Below are 19651 nucleotides of genomic sequence, written 5' to 3'. Positions count from 1 at the left end.
GGGCTAGAGTGGCCGCGGGTGCAGAGCCCGACTTCCTGTGGCGAGGGCGGGGCTTCCGGGGCTGGTCGCCGGGCCGAAGCAGGAAAGTGCGGCGGTTGGCAACGCGGCCGAAGGGGGCGGGCTGCACGAGTGGGGCGCGGGCCACCAGTGCCAGGTGAGGCGCGGGCCGGCGGCGGTGGGACCCGGCCGAATGCTGCGGGGAGGGCTTGGCGTCCGAGGCTCGGCGTGCGAGCGGGGAGCTAGAGCCGGCTTTCTCTGAACCTTAGTTTCTTCCTCTGTGCAATGGGATGGGGGCCGGGGGGCGGTGTCAGAATCTTCCTCTAGCATCTCGCTCCTACTTGGGGTCGGAGCGCGAAGTCAGCCTGGCCCCTCTCCTGCACCGCTGTTGTATGGATGCAGGAGTGACGTCGCTTGCAACCTGGGGTGGAGGTCTGGAGGGACTTGGGAGCTGGTCGATTTCGGATTCGAGTTCCAGCTTCGCCTTAGTGGCCGTGAGCCTGTGCCTTTTCCTCTCCGGGCCTCCTTTTTCCCCAACTCTGCACTGAGGGGCAGCGATTACAATATCAAGAGTCAATGCTAGTGATGGAAACAAGCGTGTGAGAAAGCCTGGGGGCGTAGCCCACCCCAGGTTGCGCGGCTCCCCCAGTGATTTCTTCCAGCCGGACCAGCCGCAATAGGATGCATTTCGGAACTGGAGATGGGCGGATCGCCGCTTCGAATTGGGCCGAGTTTGCGTGGAGTCCGTGAACTATTAGATGTTTTCTTTTTCTTTAAAAGCCACTCCTGCATCGGATCGCGCGTTAGAACTTTGCAGTTGAGTGCTTGCTTTGTGTGTGTGTGAAGCCCCGAGTTTGATCCCTTGCACCGCAAAGAATCAAAGTAAAAACAATGAAGAGAAGTCAGAAGTCAGTGGTGTATTTTCCTCCTGCCATAACTAGGAGGAGGAAAACTTAGATTGCTCTCCTAGTCAGGAAATTTTTGTTGCTGGATGTGGAAAGAGGAACACTTAGGCGAAACAGAGTGGGAACAGCGCTGCCTGTTAGGCTGGAGACATCCCAGAGAGGAATTGAGGTGGGGGGGGGGGCGCATCTGGTGGTGCTCAGGGCTTGCTCCTGCCTCTGTGCCCAGGGATCACTCCTGGCAGGACTGGGAGCACCATACGGGGTGTTGGGGATCATAACCTGGTCAGCTGTGTGCAAGGCAAGCACCTTGCCTGCTGTCCTGTCGCTTCGACCCCTAACTGGTATGTGTGGTTGTGGTATGTGGTTCCCAGTTTTTGGGTGTCCTGGTCCCTGCCAGGTTAAACTTAGCCTGCCCCCTGCTCTCCCTTGGCATACAACTGGCATTAGTAGGGCCTTGTCCCCTCATTCACTGAAGATTGGTCTTTCTCGTCCCGTGTACACATATGGCTCTCGGCATCTGCCCAGCATTGCCCTGAAGGCTTGGTGCGGCAGAAGGCCATGAATTCCTCTAACCACTTTATCATTCTTGTTTCATGATTGATGGACCATGAGATCCTTAAAAGGTTTAAGTCACTCACTGCAGGCTCAGGGCCCAAAAGTGGAAAAAAATGGGCTTGGGAAGACAGTGTGATGATAGTTCCGCCTGTGGGAGCTAGAGGATTAGCCCTTGGCACTGCATGATCCCTTGAGCCCTGCCGGGTGTGGCCCAAAGCCCCAAATAAAAATAAAATCATAGGACTGGAGTGATAGTCCTGTGGGGAGGCTGTTTGCCTTGCACACGGCCAACTCGGGTTCAATCCCCGGCATTCTATATGATCCCCGGAGTCTGCCAGGAATGATCCCTGAGCATCGCTGGGTGCGAATCAAGAAACAAAGTCATGAAATTAAGATTTGAACTTTTTTTTTTTTTGAGCCAAACTTACCAAGGGACTGGCTCTTACGAGTCTGAGCAGGGTAATTCTGCTATCCATTCATAATTGTTGTTATCTTCTCTGTTCAGAATGTCAGCGCTGGCCCTGGGCTTTTAATGGTGACGAGAGGAAACTGAGTCAAGTAGGAGCTGTGCAGTTGGGGGAACCAGTACTCGGAGGCCTCTGGTAAGCCGGAACCAGAGCCTGGCCCACTCGCCCCTTGCTGCCTCGCACTGACCTGGGTCTAAGCCCCAGCCCTGCGGCATGGGGACCTGTCACAAGGGGGTCTGTCTTGCTGTCCACCCCCCCCCCCCGGCTGGTTCTGAGGCCTCCCAAGGTTTGCATTCACCTGATGCTGGCTGGTTTGCAGGCAGCAAAGAAGGCCTCCTGTGAGGGGCATCAGAATCAGGGAGAACTTGTTTGGGAAGCCCAGGGCAGCTGCTTGTGGATGTAGTATTTGGCAAATGGCCGCACCTGGGTGAGTCAGTTTTTCACCCGCTGAAATGGGGCTGATTGGCATCCTCCCACTGGAGGAGTCTCTGGGGGTGGGGGGGCAGACTCAGGGTACCTTTGGGGGAGGGCCTGAGTTTCTGTCCCATGTCGGGGACCCACAGCTCTGCCCACTTGGTCCGGTGGCAAAACACAGAAGGGAAGTGGATCTCAGAGGCCTCTGGGGGCCAGGCCAGGGCAGGGCTGTGCCATGGGGCCTGTGAGGGATTAGACATGAGGCAGAGGCTGGTGAAGGGCGGGTGATTGCTGGGGTGGGGGAACCTTGCTCTGGGGGACACAGGGAAAGCCCCAGAACAGCAGGGAGCTGGTGGGGATGCAGGGCGGGAGAGAAATATTCTGGGCCCCCATGACATTGTGCAGGAAAATGGGGCAGTTGGGTAGGACAAGGAACCCCCTGTAGCGCAAGAGCTGTGCCCCTGGAAAGAAGCCCAGCCCATCTTCTGAGGTCGCTCATGTCTGCACTGGCCCATTTCACAGATGGGACACCGAGGCCTGGCCGGCGCAGTGACTTGCCGAGTTCACACAGCTAGTAAGTGGCAGAGCCAGATTTGAACCCTCCAGTGTCTTTACTGTGTCAGCCTGGGCTGGGGGGTTGGGAGGGGCTGAGGTGTGTGAGGGGAGACAGGTAGATGCTGGGGCCCCAGGGGCGGGGAGCAGGAGCTGAGGTCAGACTGGGGGGGTTGCTGAGGGACAGGGACAGTGGGAGGGGACAGTTGTCCCTGGCTGCATGGCGGGGGGGACAGCAGATGGGGCAGTGTGGTCAGGAGGTCTCTGGGGGTCTGAGGGTGTGTGCCCATCTTATCTCGGAGGCCCCTCCTGATTCGGTGCCCTGACACCCCCCTCCCCGCCCTGCCCTGTACAGGAGCATGCATCTCCTAAAGATGGTCCTTCGGCTTCTCTGGACCCCCATTCACAGATGCCGGCCTTGCCCCACACCCCACGCCCCGGAAGGCCAGCCTCCCTCATTTCAGCTCCCCCCGATTCCCAGCTGTTAGGATGGTGCCTCACACCTGCGGGGTCTCAGCAGCGCCCTCCTCCCCATTTCTGAAGGGAAGAAAAAAGTGGGTGCTTAAGGAGAAAGTCTGGACAGGCGTATCGTCCCGTCCACTCTGCACCCCCCCTAGCAGCGGCCTCTGGAGGGGCGCTGGCCCCAGCAGGAGGGCTGGTGGCAGGGCTGACAGCCTGCCAGCTGTTCCGGGCTATTCCTGGGCTGTGAACCCCCAGCCCGGGCACGCTCCCCTGGCTTGGTGACAGCAGGCCAGCAGCCGCAGAGGGACAGACGCGCGGCCGGCGGCCGCTCAGGGGCCTCTCCCCCAAGTCTCTTTTCTTCCAGGCTCCCGGGAGCAGCAGTGGGGCCGGGGGGACGATGGTCTCCGTGACAATGGGTGAGTCTGTGGCCTTCTCTTGGGGGTGGAGGGGGGGGCTCTTTCTCTGAAGAGCTTTTGAAGGGTGGGGGGAGGGCGCCCGGGTCACTGGCAGGAACAGCTGCGCTTGGGGTGTGGGGGCAGGGTGGGGCTTCCCGGCTGTCCAGTGTGGCCTCAAGATGGGGGCCCAGGGAGCTGGCAGATGCCCCGTCCCGTCCTCCAGGGCTCAGGAGCTTGTTGATCTCTCGCCGGGTCGCCTGGGACATGGAGTGAGTGCCGCTGCATCCAGGCTGTCTTCCTGGGCTGTCATTGGCAGCTCGTGGGACCTGGCACCCTGGTCTCCGCACAAAGCGGCTCCTCCCAGCCCGAGTCCCATGTTCTCCTGCTGCTCAGTGCTCAGACTCCCCTGAGATTGTGTGCCTGGAGAGGAGTACACAGAAGCAAGCCCCGTCGGGAGGGACTCGCTCCGATTCCTTTCCCTTGAGTCCCAGAAGCAGGCAGTGGTGCTCCTTTTTTTTTTTTTTTTTTTTTTTTAAATCCTGGTGCTCAGCGACACCGGGTGTGAGCGATTCATGAAAATCTCTGGATCTGTGCGTGCTTTTGTGCTCAGGCATCACAGTTCAGGCCAGAGGCATTTTTGTTTCAGCGGTTGTGTGGGCATTATTCCAGACCTGGGGAGACTGAGGCTGGAGCTAGCTTGCTGCCTTTGAGCCTATTTCTTGGCCCAATAAAAAGGGGTGATTCCCTGCAGTGTCCGGGGAACCAGACAGGGCTGGGGCCTTAGCCGTGCGAGGTGGGTGCTCGTCTGCGGAGTGACACCTCTGGCTCCCCTCCCAGCTTTGTTTTATTTAAAGCCAAGTGCCCAGGGCCAGAGCCATAGCACAGCGGGTAAGGTGCTGGCTTTGCACGCAGCCAGCCCTGGTGTGATCGCCGGCATCCCATATGGTCTCTGGAGCCCCACCCGGAGTCATTCCTGAGCCCAGAGCCAGGAGTCACCCCTGAGCAGTGCCAGGTGTGGCCCCAAAACAAATGCTTAAAGCAAAGTCTTCATCCTTGGAGGCCAAGATGCAGAGTATCACCTGGAGGGCTGAGCCCTCACCAGCCCCTTCCTTCTCCAGATGATGTGAAGGACTGCTCTGTTCTCCCTCCCCACCCTTTTTAGGTAGCGGAGGTCACACCTGGTGGTGCTCAGGAGTCACTCCTGGCTGTGCTTGGGAGACTGTATGGGGTGCTAGAGTTTGAACCTGGCTTGGTTGCCTGCAAGGCGTGCATCCTCCCCTCTGTACGGTGCTCGGCCATGTTCTCTTTCCACCACCTGGTCATCGCAGTGCCTCGCCTTGCTTAAGTTGTGCCACCAGTTAAAAACCTTTTTGGCTTTTTATTTTGTTTGTTTATGGCCCATACCCAGTAGTACTCAGGGCTTAGTCCTGGCTCTATGCTCCGGGGTCCCTCCTGGTGGGACTTTAGGGGACCCTGTGTGTTGCCAGGGATGGAACTGGGGTTGGCTGTGTGCAAGGAGGCCCCCGTGAAACCCCTCCTGTCCAATGGTATTGAAGCAGGTGAGGCAGATTAGGCGGAGGCGGAGGCGGGGGCGGGTCTCTGTGTTCGTTTGCCATTCCCACGTTCTTCAGTATTTTCTTTTTTTTCTTTTTGGGTCACACCCGGCAATGCACAGGGGTTACTCCTGGCTCTGCACTCAGGAATTACTCCTGGTGGTGCTCAGGGGACCATATGGAATGCTGGGAATCAAACCCGGGTCGGCCACATGCAAGGCAAACGCCCTACCCGCTGTGCTATTGCTCCAGCCCCTCTTCAGTATTTTCAAGAACTAAAATATTGAGTAATAAAGATGCTCAGACTCAGAATTGGGAAGTAGAAAAGTTTATTGGAAAGCAGAAAAGAAAAGAAGCTCCTCAAGTGGGGAGGAACTTGGTATGGGACTAAGGTAGGGGAGTTCTGTGGAGGCCTCTTGAAGGCTCTTTGCATTCCTTATCGGTTGGCAAGTGTTTGCAAAAGATGCCAGAAAACCCCAGGACTGTGTTGCTGGTCTGAATCTCTCAGGCATTCCTGCCCCTTATCTCAGGCTCCTGTCAGACTAGGCTCCAGGACAGTTTTTTTTTTTTTTTTGGCTTTTTGGATTACACCCGGCGATGCACAGGGGTTACTCCTGGTTCATGCTTTCAGGAATTACTCCTGGAGGTGCTCGGGGGACCATATGGGAAACTGGGAATTGAACCCGGATCGGCTGCAAGCAAGGCAAATGCCCTACCCGCTGTGCTATTGTTCCAGCCTCCAGGACAGTTTTATAATCCTGGAAATCTCTAGGAATGCTGGGGCAGAACTTTGGGAATGAAATATGTGTCAGGTTGATGGAACGGTGGCAAGAGAAAACTGTGGCTTCCTTCTTCTCTGGCAAGGTGAAAAGGGTGAAAATCTGCAAGGTGAAACTCTGCCAGGCCTAGTTGCTCATTATCTTAGTTTTTTGTCAGCCTGGACTCCAGGGCAGATTTTATGTTCCCGGGAAGCCCCCAGAATGCTGAGGCACAACCCTGGGAGTGGAGAATGTGTATCGGGCTGATGGGGGAGAGATGGAACATCTGGAGAGAGGAAACTGTGGCTTCCTCTCTCGCTGACAAGGGGAAACTGAGGTTTCCTCTTCAGTATCTGCTTTGAACTTAGAAATGGAGTCACACCGGGTGGCCTTCAGGGTCCGGGCCCATTGGTAACCGTGGCGTCCAAGCATCCTCCGCTGCCCTGGATTGGGGGTGCTCCCCTTGGTTGGCCCCTGGTGGCCGCCATGCGGCAGATGCTGCGACTGCAGGGCTGGTCGGGGCCTGTGCATGAGAGCCCCCGGTTCCCCCGGGAGGGCGAGGCAGGCTGCATCTCAGAGCCACAGGGTGGTGGACGCTCTGCCCGGGTTGATGTTCTTCTCCGCTCTCTGGCCAGACAGGCCAGGGTCAGCTTGAAGGGGGCCCCCAAAGGCCGGTGAGAGTATTGGGGTCAGACACTTGCCTTGTGTGCAGCCGACCCCAGTTCCGTCCCTGGCCTCACATGGGCCCCACTCAGCACCACAGGGTGTGGCTCAAATCTCTCCTCCCCCTCGAAAAAGCAAAGTGGCATCCAAAAGGCCCGGGAAGTTCACAAGGGCCACATGGCTTCATCGCCTCCCTGTGCTCGCCCACATCTGCTGCAGCCGGGGACGGCGACCTGGGGCCAGTGGCCTTTGCCGCACTGGACCGGGCCCTGCGATATGTGTTTCTCACCCCCTAGCTGCTTCAGTATTAGACTCCCCATTGTCCGAGGGCACCGGGCTTCAGCATAGCACTTGGCAACGAGAACCGTCTGTTGGCTTAATCTGAGTGTGAGCCACTAGTGGTCCATACCGGCCGAAGGCGCCCGTGTGCTCAAAGGCCCCTGGCCCATCTCGGTCACGTGGCACCGTGAGCCTGGCACCCCCGTGACCTCTTGGATCAGCTCCCTGGGAGGGACTTGGGGTTGTGTTTGGGTTTTTGCTGAGGTTGGGGTCCACTATACCCAGCAGTGCTCATGGGTTCCTCCAGGCTCTGCACTCAGGAATTATTCCTGGCGGTCCTCGGGGACCCGAGGGGATACTGATGATCGAACCCAGGTCAGCCACATGCAAGGCAAATGCCTTCCCTGTTGTGCTGTCGCTCTGGGCCCGGGACTGGAGACTGAGACTACGGTCATCTTCCTGCCCACAGCAGGGTCACTCGTTGCCCAGGGTGCCTGGAGACTTGGGGGTAGTTTGCAGAGCCTCCTAAGGCCGCCCAAGGCCCTGCAGCCCTGAGAAAGCAGAGCCAAACAGAGGGCCTTGGAACCCTGAGCTCAGCCGCCTAGGCGCTCCTCTCCCGCTCTCCCGCCCACGCCGGACCTGGTGGTGTGGGCGCTGACTGACACGTGGGTACCCCCGATCTCCACCTCTGGCCTTGGGTGGGTCCAGGACAGTCTTTTCCTGTGATGCCCATGCTGATGCTGACCAAGGGGGCCACTGCTTGCCATGTCCTGTCCAGGGCAGGGCAGTAAAGGGGATTTTGGCATTCTGCTTGTTTGTTTTCTGGGGTAGGGGTTCAGCAGTGAACACGTGAATGCCTCGTGCCCTGTTGGTTTGTCCACAGCTGGGTTTTTTTTTTTTTTTTTTTGCTTTTTGGGTCACACCTGGCGATGCTCTGGGGTTACTCCTGGCTCTGCACTCAGGAATCACTCCTGGCTGTGCTCAGGGGACCATATGGGATGCTGGGAATTGAACCTGGGTCAACTGTGTGCAAGGCAAACGCCCTACCCGCTGTGCTATCTCTGCAGTCCCTGCAGCTGTTTCTTGAAGGGAGTAAGGGCAGTAATGGGGTCTGTTTGCACCACAGCCACTTCCGAATGGATTCAGTTCTTCAAGGAAGCTGGCATCCCTCCAGGCCCTGCTGTCAACTACGCCGTGATGTTTGTGGATAACAGGTGGGGGGCTGGGGGCTGGCCCACGGTGGGAGGGCTGTGGAGTGTGGGCTGGGGGTGGCCCCCCATGACCTCTCTGGCCCGGCAGGATCCAGAAGAGCATGCTGCTGGACCTCAACAAGGAGATCATGAATGAGCTGGGCGTGACGGTGGTCGGTGACATTATTGCCATCCTCAAGCATGCCAAGGTGGTGCACCGCCAGGTGGGGTGCTGCTTGCTTCTCAGGGGCCGTGGGGGGGTGGGGTGGGGGTGAAGGAACACTAGAGAGCCCATAGGAGACTTAGTAACTTGGACAGACAGATCTGGCTCCAGGGCCACTGCCCCTGTTTAGTGTGTGACATTAGGCCTTTTGCCTAACCTCTCTGAGCCTCAGTTTCTCGCCCTGTGGCATGCAGATAGGTAACCCTATTTAGCAGTATGGGCCCCAGCATGATGTTATATTAAGTACCCCTTATTTGTCTGGACTGGCCGAAGGACCTGAGTTAAGTTTCTTTGTAATCATTTTTATTCTCCTTACGATAGTCATCTCAGGGACTTGGCCAACAAAACGGTCATTTCATCTTAGACTCTGTTCCCCCCACACACACATAGTTTTTTGGGGACCACACCTGGCAGTGCTCAGGGTGTGATACCAGGGATCAGCTTGGGGTCAGCTGTGGGCAAAGCAAGCAAGCACCGTACCCACTTGCATGTCTCTGCAGCCCTTGGACTGTCCTCAGACGAACGGCCTTTGGCTGATGACCTCAACCCTTGGCTGTGTCGGCCACCCCCCAGCCTGCATATGTGGCTCAGAGCCAGCATCCAGGGACATGTTTGTCGTGTTATCGCAGCCGCACTTGGCATGTTTGTGTGCGTGGCCCTGCCAGACTGTCTGCATGCGAACTGCAGGGAGTGTGTGTGTGTGTGTGTGTGTGTGTGTGTGTGTGTGTGTGTGTGCGTGCCTGCATGAGTGTATAGATGTCACACAGCTTTGGGATACAAAGGTATGGTATGGGCTGGAGTGATAGGACAGGGGGGACTTTGCACACTCCTGACCCAGGTTTGGTCCCCGGCATCCCATATGGTCCCCTGAGCACCTCCAGGAGTGATTCCTGAGTGCAGAGTCAGCCCTGAGCATCGCCAGGCGTGGCCCAAAAACAAAAACAAACAAACAAAAATAGTAGTATATATATAGGAGAGCATGTAGCGCTGACCCCCCGCCCCCCCTCCCCCCACCCAGGTCCTATCCTTCACACCACATTTGGTCCCTGAGCACTTCTGGGTGTGGCCCCCAAACCCAAACCAAACCAAAGGGAGGTAGGACATTAAGATATATAATAACATAGTTAATCATTTGAAAACGTACATCGTAAAACATTTGTTATGTATTGTGGGTTCCCCTCCGCCATCCCTGGGCTGCCTGGGGTCCCTCCTGGCAGTGCTCAGAAGGCCTTGAGGACTCAGGTCCACACACAGGCAAGGCACCTGCCTGCCTACGTGGGCCACATGTGGCTGTGCTCAGGTCTTGCCTCTGTGCTCAGGGCAGGCCTGGCAGTACTTAGGGAGCCACACGGGCTGCTGGGGATGGAACCCAGGCTGGCCTCGTGCAAGTCAAGCGCCCTCCGCCCCACACTATGGCTCTGGCCCTGCCCCCGTGTTAACTGACCGACAGACGTCCTGGGCGGTGTCTGTGTTCCCACCAGCACCCTCTTTCTGCTCCCAGGTCCTCGCATTTTCTCCCCCACGTCCCTGCGGCCTGTCTAGCTTCGTGACAATGTCCTTGTCTTCCCAGGCTTTTGGTGACCTTGCAGAGGACGGGTGGGGTGTCTCCGATTCCCCCTTTCCATGGCTTAGATCCCCGGGTTCCCCCACCACATGCACTTGTGCCCGTGACCCTTGGGCCCTGTGGTCTTACAGGACATGTGCAAAGCGGCCACTGAGTCTGTGCCCTGCAGCACCAGCTCCCTCCCGGGTGACAGTCGCCGAGGTGCCTCCAGCGGTGAGTCCCTTTCCTCATACTTCCCCTCCAGCCAGGTAGCGGGGCCACGTCTGTGGGTGTTGCAGAGACATCCAGGGCCACTTCATTTAGGGAGCACTAAGCCGAGAGGTGAGTGGCCCTCCGCACACCCCAATTTGCCTAGGTGGGCGTTCGGTTCCAGAAAGTTCTGTGAATCCTGAGGCAGCCGGTAACCCTGGGCCCTCCCCCATGGGCCCCATCACACCATCCTCCCCAGCTGACCCGCATGTCAACCACCGCCTCTGATGTGGGGTTCTGTGGAAGGACCCCCCAAAGTGTGACCAGTGGCTTCATTAACAACCCTATCTGGATGAAGCTCATGAACCCCTGTATCCTGCCTGCGCCCCGGGTCAGTCCCCTCTCCCTCCGCAGACGATGCTCCCCCCCACCCCCCAGTGCTCCAGGCCTGGCTAAGGGACCCTTCTGAGGCCTGGTGACTGCCGGGCACTGGATTCTGCCTTCAATCTGTCTGGTGGGGTTGCCTTTTCGGCAGGGAGTTTTCTTGTAGACCTTGGATGAGTCGGAAGTGTGTCTGCTCAGGAAGGCCCCCCCCCGCCCCAGAAAATGTCTCTGAGATTCCGAGGGGGAAGCAAATGTGGAGGTGGTGGGACTGTTTCAGATGCAGGGTCAGCGCCACCGGTCAGGACGCCTGCAGGGGGCACCGAGACTTGGGGCCCTGACCTAGGGGCTGTGGGGATTTCTGGCGCCCCTTTGAGTCAGGCAGGGCTAGGAATGAGAATTAGGAACATGTAGGGTTGATTCCAGAGTGGGGAAAGTCCCATTGCCCTGGTGGCCCCACCCTGCCTTCTCGGGGCCCTTTCTGACCAGACTCTCCTTTCCTCTGGCAGCCGCCTCCCGGATGATTGCCAACAGCCTGCACCGCGAATCCCCAGCCAGGACGCCCCCACGGCGGCCGGACACCAGCACCTCCAAGATCTCCGTCACCGTCTCCAACAAGATGGCCCGGAGTGCCAAGGCTGCTGGTAAGAGGCCGCAGGGGCTGGGGCATGTCCCGGTGCCGGAAAGGGGTGCCAGGGGTCAGAGCTGGCATCTTGCACACACGTGGCAAGCCCTACTTGGAGCCACAGGACTGTAAAGATTTTTGAAGGTCACCTGGGGTCCAGGGCATTTGGGCATGGTCACTGGGTCCTGCTTTCCACGCCTGTACCAGGAATTGGTGGCACCTTCCCTGATGGGGGGGCCTTGGAGGTGGTGTAGGTACACTGTGTCCTGCCTGTCTGCTAAGTACTTCTAAGTACTTGCCTTCAACTTGTTCAGGGCTTTTTTTTTTCCAATTTGTTTTTGAGCCACACCTGGTCTATGCTCAGGGGTTACTCCTGGCTCTGCTCTCAGGAAGTTCTCTTGGCGCTACTCTGCTCTGGGGACCATATGAGATGCCGGGATCGAATCCAGGGTAGCTGTGTGCCAGGAAAATGCCCTACTCACTCTACTATCTCGCTGGCCCCCATCATACATGGCTTTGACAAAGTTTAAGTGCAAAATACTACAGAGTCCACCATAGGGGATTCGGTCCTAGTTTTTTGTTTTGTTTCACAGCCACACTGGGGCTTACTCCTAGCAGAGCTCGGGGGACCATATGAGATTCCAGGAATTAAACCCAGGTTGGCCTTGATGTACAAATGCCTTACCCCTGTACATCACCCCAGTCCCCATTGTGTGTCTTTTTTTTTTTTTTTAATGTGGGACAGAGTGAGAGTAGAGCGGGTAAGGTGCTTGCTTGCACAAACCTCACCTGTGTTATGGTCTCCTGAGCACTGCCAGGAGTGATGCCTGAGTGCGCAGCCAGGAGCACTGCCGGGTGTGATTTGAAAACAAAAATATTTGGCCACAGCTGGTGATATCCTGGGGACCATGCAGAGGGCTCCAGTCTTTGGCACTGTCTCCCTGATCTCCTGTGGCCTGGGGTTGAGTGGGTGCACATTGGGCTATATAGGGCTATGCTTGGAGTCCGTTCTTGGCTCAGTGCCTGATCAGGGGACACCTCTGGCAGTGCTCAGAGGACCAGTGCCAAGGACTGAGTGGAGGCTGACCACATACTAAGCAAACTCTTTTTTTTTTTTTCTTTTTGGGTCACACCCGGTGATGCACAGGGGATACTCCTGGCTCTGCATTCAGGAATTACCCCTGGCGGTGCTCAGGGGACCATATGGGATGCTGGGAATCGAACCCGGGTTGGCTGTGTGCAAGGCAAACACCCTACCTGCTGTGCTATCGCTCCAGCCCCATGCTAAGCAAACTCTTAAGCCCGCTCTTATCCCTCTGGCCGTCCTGAAATTTTTTTTTTTTTTTAATAAAGTGGGTATAAGTAGGGCTGGAGCGATAGCACAGCAGGTAGGGCGTTTGCCTTGCATGAGGCCAATCTGGGTTCGATTCCCAGCATCCCATATGGTCCCCCAGCACCGCCAGGAATAATTCCTGAGTGCAGAGCCAGGAGTAATCCCTATGCACTGTTGGGTGTGATTCAAAAAGCAAAAATAAAAAATAAATAAATAAACAAAGTGGGTATAGGGGCTGGAATGATAGTACAGCAAATAGGTCACTTGCCTTCCATGCAGCCAGACTGGGTTTGATTCCGGGCATCTGTGTGGTCCCCTGAGCCCTGCCAGGAGGGATCCCTGAGCATTTGCTGGGTGTGGCCCCAAAGAAACAAGAAAAATTGGGCCTAAGATTTGGGGGATGTAGCTCAGCCCTAGGGCACTTTTCTGGCATGTGTGAAGACATGGGCTTGGTTCCCAGCACTGCCGGAGTTCTGGAACCTTTCCCCAGCGCCTGGGGATTGTTGGGTTGGGGGTGGGGGGCACTCGGAGGCTGGGGACTCTGAGTGCTGTCTGCGTCCACACAGCCAAGTTTCCGTGGTTGTCAGTGGGTTGGGTAGGCCAGGGGGAGATGGGGCCCAGGGATGTGGATACATGGGGATTTAATGTCCCTGTGTGCCCTTTGCGGGCTGTCCCCATCAGCCCAGGCCCGGCGGGAGGAGAGTTTGGCCGGTCCCACCAAGCGGCGCCGGGTCACTGCGGAGATGGAGGGAAAGTACATCATCAACATGCCCAAAGGCACCACCCCGCGCACCCGCAAGATCCTGGAGCAGCAGGCGGCGAAAGGTAGCGGCCTGGCAGTGCCCGTCTGTGCTGCGCTGGTGGGGCTGGCTTGGTTCCTCCTTCCACGCACGCGCAGAGGAGCAGAAGCCTGGGGCAGGGCTGAGGTTGGGGCTGAGAGTGTTCTGGGTGCAGGCCTTCTCAGTGCCTTTGTTCCTGCTTAGCCCACCATCAGACGTGACGGGTGAGGGCTTGTCTGAGAGGAGAAGGCCCACCTGCCACCTGGCTGTGTTAGTGACCATCCCTCTCCCCTCTCTCCCCCATTGGGAAATTAGCACTTTGTGTGCCAGGGCTGGAATGCACTTACCCACAAGGGGACTAGGGGTGTATTTCACTGTTAATGTTTCCAATACAGCAGCATGGCCACGTGGACCAGGAGTGATCCCAGAGCACAGAGCCAGGAGTAAGGACTGAGCACCATGGGGCATGATCCCAGAACCAGAGAAAAATTAAAAAGGGGGCTCTTGCCTAGTAGGGTGGGAGCCTCTGGGCCTCATGGAAGCAGACAGGAGCACAGCCCCCTCTCTTCCTCCCTCCCCCACTTTCTTTCCTCTTCTTTGTGGTACTCAGTACTTACTCCTGGCTCTGTGCTCATCCTGGTGCTTCTCTGGGACCATCTGAGCTGCCAGGGATCAAGCTGGAGCCCACAGCATGTGAGGCATGCACCTTAGTCACTGTACTATCTTTCTGGGCTGGAGCGATAGCACAGCAGGTAGGGCTGTGCCTTGCATGCGGCTGATCTGAGTTCGATTCCTCTGCCCCTCTCGGAGAGCCTAGCAAGCTACCGAGAGTATCCTGCCTGTATGGCAGTCTGGCAAGCTACCTGTTGGCATATTTCATATGCCAAAAACAGTAACAAGTCTTACAATGGAGACGTTACTGGTGCCCGCTAGAGCAAATCAATGAACAACAGGATGACAGTGATATTATCTCTCTGGCCCAGCCAGGCCTTATTGTCTAACTTTCTTCTGAGGGTTTTTGGACACACCTTGCAGTGCACAGGGCCTGTTCATGGCTCTGTGCTCTACTGCGACCCCTGGCGGTGGGATTCTGACCAGCTGTGTGCAAGGTGGCCGCCCCAGCTTGACTCCTCTCTCTCTGGTTGTGCTTCCCTAGCCACGGGAACACGTCTGCAGAGCACTCATTCTAGATCTTTCTGAGGCCTTTTCACACCTGTGTGTGTGTGTGTGTGTGTGTGTGGTCACGTTTGTCTTTTTTTTTTGGGGGGGGTCACCCCCAGCAATACACAGGGGTCACTCCTGGCTCATACACTCAGGAATCACTCCTGGTGGTGCTCAGGGGACCATATGGGATGCTGGGAATTGAACCCGGGTCGGCTGCATGCAAGGCAAATGCCCTACCCCCTGTGCTATCGCTCCAGCTCCTGTCTTTTTTTTTTTTTCCTTTTGGGTTACACCTGGCAATACTCAGGGCTTAGTCCTGGCTCTACACTCAGGGATCACGCCTAGCGGTGTTTGAGGGACCGTATGGGATGTCGGGGATCAAACTCAGGTTGGCGTGTGCAAGGCAAACACCCTACCTGCTGTACTATTGCCCCTACCCAATGCCTGTCTTTGTAACCCCAGCACCTGTGTGACTCAGTTGTATACCCGTCTTCCTCTCTCTGGTGGGGGACTTGCTACCCCAAATCAGAGACCCAGGACCCAGAGAAGTGAGGGGAACAAGCAAGGCCCAGAGCTGTTTGCGCATGCGCACACGCACAGAAGCGTGCACATATGCACGTATGCACGCACGCACAGAGACACACGGAGGCACACACAGTCACACATGTTCGGGCACACGAGCGCAGGCACACACACACACACAGCATGGTTCATGAACCTGTACTGAGGCCCAAGAAGGAAACCGCACACACGGTGTAAGGCCCAGGAGAGGGGAACGCTGCCTGGGGCACTCTGGGGAGGTGCAGGTTCAGGCCCACATTCGCGGGCGGTGGAACCTGGGGGCGCTGCGGGCCAGCTCAGGACCTGTGTGCCCAGCAAGGGCGGCTGACGCCTCGCTTCCCGCCCAGGCCCTCAGCGCACGTCTGTGTTTGACCGTCTGGGCGCAGAGACCAAGGCGGACACCACGACGGGGAGTAAGGTGAGTGCCGGGGCACGGGGTCTTGTCTCCTTGGAACGGGGTTCCGGGCACTTGCTGCCTGTCAGTCCTCACACCTGCCTTTCCAGCCTCAGTTTCCTTCCTTTTATATTTTTTTTTTGAAGTAAAACAGGTTTTATTTGGAGTTTTTTTTTTTTGAAGGTGTGGAGGGGAAGAGAGTGGGGGTGGAGAGAGAGCGTAACTTGTTCCAGAGAGAATGGTGGGCTTCTCCCAGGGCGGAGAGAGCCCCCACACATACTCTGGCATCAGTCATGAAAGCACAAAAGTACACATCTCAAGAGGGACGATGCGGGCGACACATGTGCTTGGGCACCATATGTGTTCGGCCACGTGGGCACAAGCAGCACATGGGCTCAGGCAGCATATGCGTGCCCTCAGTTTCCTTCTTTGCACTGACAATTTCCCTGTCCATCATTGGTGCTCGGGAGCCCTTCCCACCACCAGGGCGCCATCCCCCCACTCTCATGGGGTCCTGTTTGTGGGGGCCCCTCAATCCGCCTCCAGGCGCTCGATACCCGCCTTTGCCGCCTCTCCCCAGCCCGTTCCTGGCCCTGACATGGCTCCTCCCCAGACCCCTGCAGCTGGTGATAGGTGACAGCCACTCCCATTCCGGGCTGGGCCCTGCCACCAGGGTCATGCTCTCTGACTTGGCCACGTCATTTTAACCCTTTGCACCTCTGTTTCCTCCTCTGTTGGAAATTGCATGAGCGGTGGTGTGGGCCCAGTGAGACACTCCTGGTGCTGGAAGATTCTTATTTTCAGTTTTGGGGCCACTCCCAGCCATGTGGGAGTCTGGGGGGGGAGGCGGCATGTTCCAGGGGTTGAACTTGGGGCTCCTGCATAAAAAGCCTGTACTTGGTCCTCTGCGCCCCTTCCTGGGCCTTTCTGGACCTCTGTTTTCTGTTTGCTGAGGGGGGGGCGGTCACAGGCAGCAGTGCTCAGGGTTCACTCCTGGCTCTGTGCTCAGGGGTCACTCCTGGTTGTGCACTGGACCGTATGGGGATGAGCCCAGGTCAGCCATGTGCGACCCCAGCCCTCGCCTTCATGGTTCTCTGCTTCCGCAGCTCATCTCTGGCCTTTGACCTCTCCAGGGTCACAGGGCAGTACTCGGGAGGTGGCCGGGGGCACAGCATGTAAAGAGGGGGCCCGTGGCAGGCGCTCTGTGGCTGTGAGATTTCTCTGTTCCTCCCCCTCCCCATGCCCACAAGAAGGCCATTTCTGGCTCCACCAATGCCAGGCCTGTTGCCCATCCCTGGGTGCCCGCTCTGGACTGCCTCCTGCGGCCATGGTGGCCTTGCGCAGGATCCAGGGTGCCCCCGAGGTCACCCCCGTGAGGAGCCTCCCTCACCTGCCTTGTGTCTGCCTCCTGCACAGCCCACGGGGGTCTTCAGTCGCCTGGGGGCCCAGGATGCTGACGAGGACGCGGCCTGGGACAGCGACAGGGATAGCACCAGCTCCGTGCTGCAGTACGCCGGGGTGCTGAAGACGCTGGGCCGGGGCGCCGCCAAGGAGCCCCCGCTGCCCATCAAGGCCAAGGCCACCAGCTCCGCCCCCGAGGCCCCTGCGCCCACCCTGCGGCGCCTGACGCTCCCCGCCCGCACCGGACTGGCCCGGAAGCCGGACTCGCTGCCCAAGGTCAGCGTCGTGCAGAGACTGGGCAAGGCTGCCCTCATGCCCGAGGCCCAGGACAGCCAGGTCACCAGCACCAAGAGTAAGTCGGCAGCCGAGGTCAAGGTCACCATTCAGAGGACAGTGGTGGGGCCCCGGGGCTGTGCCCAGAGCCCGGGCGCCCGCATGGACCACGCGGGTTCTGTGAGCGTGTTCCAGAGACTGGGCCACAGAACCTTCTAGCCCTGCCGGCCCCTCCACTTGGCTCCAGTGCCGTCCGCCACCGCCCCGGACCCGACCTGGTATTCGGGCTCTGAGTTTGATGTGATGGCTGCCTGCCCAGCTGCTCTGCCTCCGTCCCTCTGTCCCTCCTCTCTATCCCTCTGTCCTCTCTGTTCTCCCCTCACCTGGGCCTCTCCCCAGCGCCGAGGGTCCTGGCTAGTGCCCGCCTCCCAGCAGCCCCCCTCTTGGGCCTGTGCTGCCCTCCCTCTCCCCCCATTGTGAGCTGCCCGAGGGCTCCCTGACCTTCCCCTGCCCCCCTCCCCGCACTGTCCCCCGCCCCCCTGTTTCTCTGTCTTGGCCTCTCTTCACGCTGTTCATTTCTCTTCTGTTTTCTGTCCCTGTGGCAAGGCACGACTGTCCGCTGCGTCCTGCCTGATCCTCCTGCACCGGCGGCCTCCCAGCGGCCCCCGCGGCGACGGTGGCGTCCTGCCGGTCTAGACTGTTAGAGGGGCGCCCCGACTCTGCCTCCCTGTCTTCCCCTCCCCCTTTCCCTCTCTCCCCCTCCCTCTCTCTCTTTGCCTCTCTCCCACTCCTTCCCTTTCTCTTTCGCTGTCCTTCTAGCTCTTTCCCTTTTCCTCCCTCCTCCCTCCCCTCTCCTTCCCTCCTTCCCTCCTTCCCTCCGTCCCTTTCTTTCTCCCTCCATCTCTCCATCTCTCCCTGTCTCTCCCCTCTCCCACTCCCTGTCTCTCCCTTCTTTCTCCCCCTCTCCCTCCCTCTGTTCTCTCTCCCTCCCTCTTCTTCTTCCTTTATTCTTTCTCACCCCCCTCTCATGGTGGGAGGCAGGCTGGGGGTGCCCCCCCAGAGTCTCCAATAGATTTTTGTGACTTTGAAACTGCTTCCCGCCCCTCCTTGAGGGGGGTCTCAGGTTGGGGTCCCAGAACTGGGGAGGGGGTTCTGCTCCCAAGGGTCCCTCCTTGCACCCAGCTAAGGGCTGTGTCTACCCAGACCCTGAGTCAGGAGGGGTATCATGGTAGTGGTCACCCCTGTTCACCACTCTGCCCACTGGGTAGACCCTGGCCTCCTGCACGGCCCGATTCCAGCAACTTGGATGAGGCCCAGGGAGATGCAGGGGAGCCGTCAGGCCTCTAGATGTTGGGGTGCGAGGGAGGTGCCGAAGTCACAGCCTGAGTCCCAGGAGCTTGTGGGGGCCATGTGGGGAGTTGGGGCGGGGGGGTAGGAGCCGGTCAGCTGGGCTTCCTGACCCAGGCAGGGGCTTTGTGGGATTTGGAGGGTCCAGCAGGTGCCCCGGGGAGACTGGCCAGGCCCAGGAGGCCCCAGCAGGGCAGAGCCAGGTGCCCTCCCCAGGGGGTTTCCTGGGCTGTGGGGGAGGGGGCTGGGGGCGCAGAGGGGAGAGCCCAGCTGGGGGCTGCCTGTGGTGATGGGCCCCCAGACAGCTTCGGGCAGAGGGTGAGACGGGTTGGATGCAGCTCTTTGGGGCCTTGGCCCCCCTCTGGGGCTGTGGCGGCCTCTTCCTGGTGTCCTGGCCGGGGGCTGCCATCCACCGAGGTGCCCATCACTCCCAAGAGCTCCCACACAGACCTTTGCTGATTTTATTATTTTCTTGGCTGGGGGTGTTGTGGGTTATTTAAAAACTTTGCAGGGGCTTGCGATTTGTTGGCTTATTGGGGGGAGGAAATCAAGTTGTAAACTTTTTATTACAGATTAAAAATGAGATTCTGCACTTAGTTTTTCAGTGAGGGCTGCGGGGAGCCTTCCGTGTGCCCCCTGGCCCCTGGGGGGTAGGGGTTGCGGTCCGCTCGCCCTGGGAAAGCCCAGGCCAGACACCCCCTGACTCTCGAAAGGACAATGCATGATGGTGAATTCGAGAAGTTTCCAGAGCGCAGACTGCAGCCGTAGCACAGCAGGGAGGGTGCTTGCCCTGTGCGTGCCCGACCTAGGTTCGATCTTTGGTACCCCAAGTGTTCCCCCAAGCACCGCCATGAGTGCTCCCTGAGCACAGCCAGGAGTCAGCCCTGAGTGCTGCCGGGTATGTCCCGAAACCAAGAAGAAGATTCCAGAGCTCGTTTCTCAGGTGGGTGCCCCTGGAGGAGCCTCACGCTGACCTTCAGCCCCGTTGCTTTCCCCTTCCTGTGACGTCTTTCCTGGGGAAACCTACTCCCTCCACATCACTCCCCGTGGACTGGGCCGTGGCCAGCACTCACGGCTGTGGCTCACCGGGTTAGGGGGGCGCAGTTCAGACCCTCCAGTCTTCTCAGCACCCCTGGACACCGCTGCATCCCCGAGGGCCACCTTGCATCTCTCCCCAGATGTTTGGGACCCTCCGCAGGGTCCATGTGCTCACTGCACACTGGGGGC

At 58.3% G+C, this 19651-nt stretch overlaps 1 protein-coding gene across 3 annotated transcripts; it reads left to right on the top strand.

Moving 5' to 3' along the window:
* The first annotated feature begins 45 nt into the window (after positions 1–45).
* Positions 46–19028, top strand: C8H19orf47 (chromosome 8 C19orf47 homolog). 3 transcript variants are annotated; one of them, XM_055146269.1, is made up of 12 exons: positions 46–154; positions 1963–2059; positions 2861–2912; positions 3717–3768; positions 8127–8214; positions 8300–8414; positions 10109–10190; positions 11057–11191; positions 13187–13330; positions 15357–15427; positions 16820–17156; positions 17684–19028. In XM_055146269.1, the coding sequence occupies exons 4-12, from the start codon at positions 3750–3752 to the stop codon at positions 17779–17781; spliced, it is 1089 nt and encodes a 362-aa protein (XP_055002244.1). In that variant the 5' UTR covers positions 46–154; positions 1963–2059; positions 2861–2912; positions 3717–3749; the 3' UTR covers positions 17782–19028. The 3 variants fall into 3 exon arrangements, with proteins under 3 accessions (XP_055002244.1, XP_055002242.1, XP_055002243.1); XM_055146267.1 differs by having other exon boundaries at positions 16820–19028; XM_055146268.1 differs by lacking the exon at positions 2861–2912 and having other exon boundaries at positions 16820–19028.
* Positions 19029–19651: the final 623 nt, after the last annotated feature.

Source organism: Sorex araneus, chromosome 8, assembly GCF_027595985.1.
Source record: "Sorex araneus isolate mSorAra2 chromosome 8, mSorAra2.pri, whole genome shotgun sequence".
In the NCBI taxonomy this organism is placed as follows: Eukaryota; Metazoa; Chordata; class Mammalia; order Eulipotyphla; family Soricidae; genus Sorex; species Sorex araneus.
The sequence above is the reverse complement of the archived record's forward strand: the minus strand, read 5'-3'. Positions and strand labels throughout refer to the sequence as shown.

Excerpts from the sequence above, each read along its gene's own strand:
- C8H19orf47 (XM_055146268.1), top strand. Across the intron at positions 10,191-11,056 it reads TCGCCGAGGTGCCTCCAGCG|CCGCCTCCCGGATGATTGCC; the intron begins GTGAGTCCCTTT and ends TTCCTCTGGCAG. Across the intron at positions 15,428-16,819 it reads ACACCACGACGGGGAGTAAG|CCCACGGGGGTCTTCAGTCG; the intron begins GTGAGTGCCGGG and ends CCTCCTGCACAG.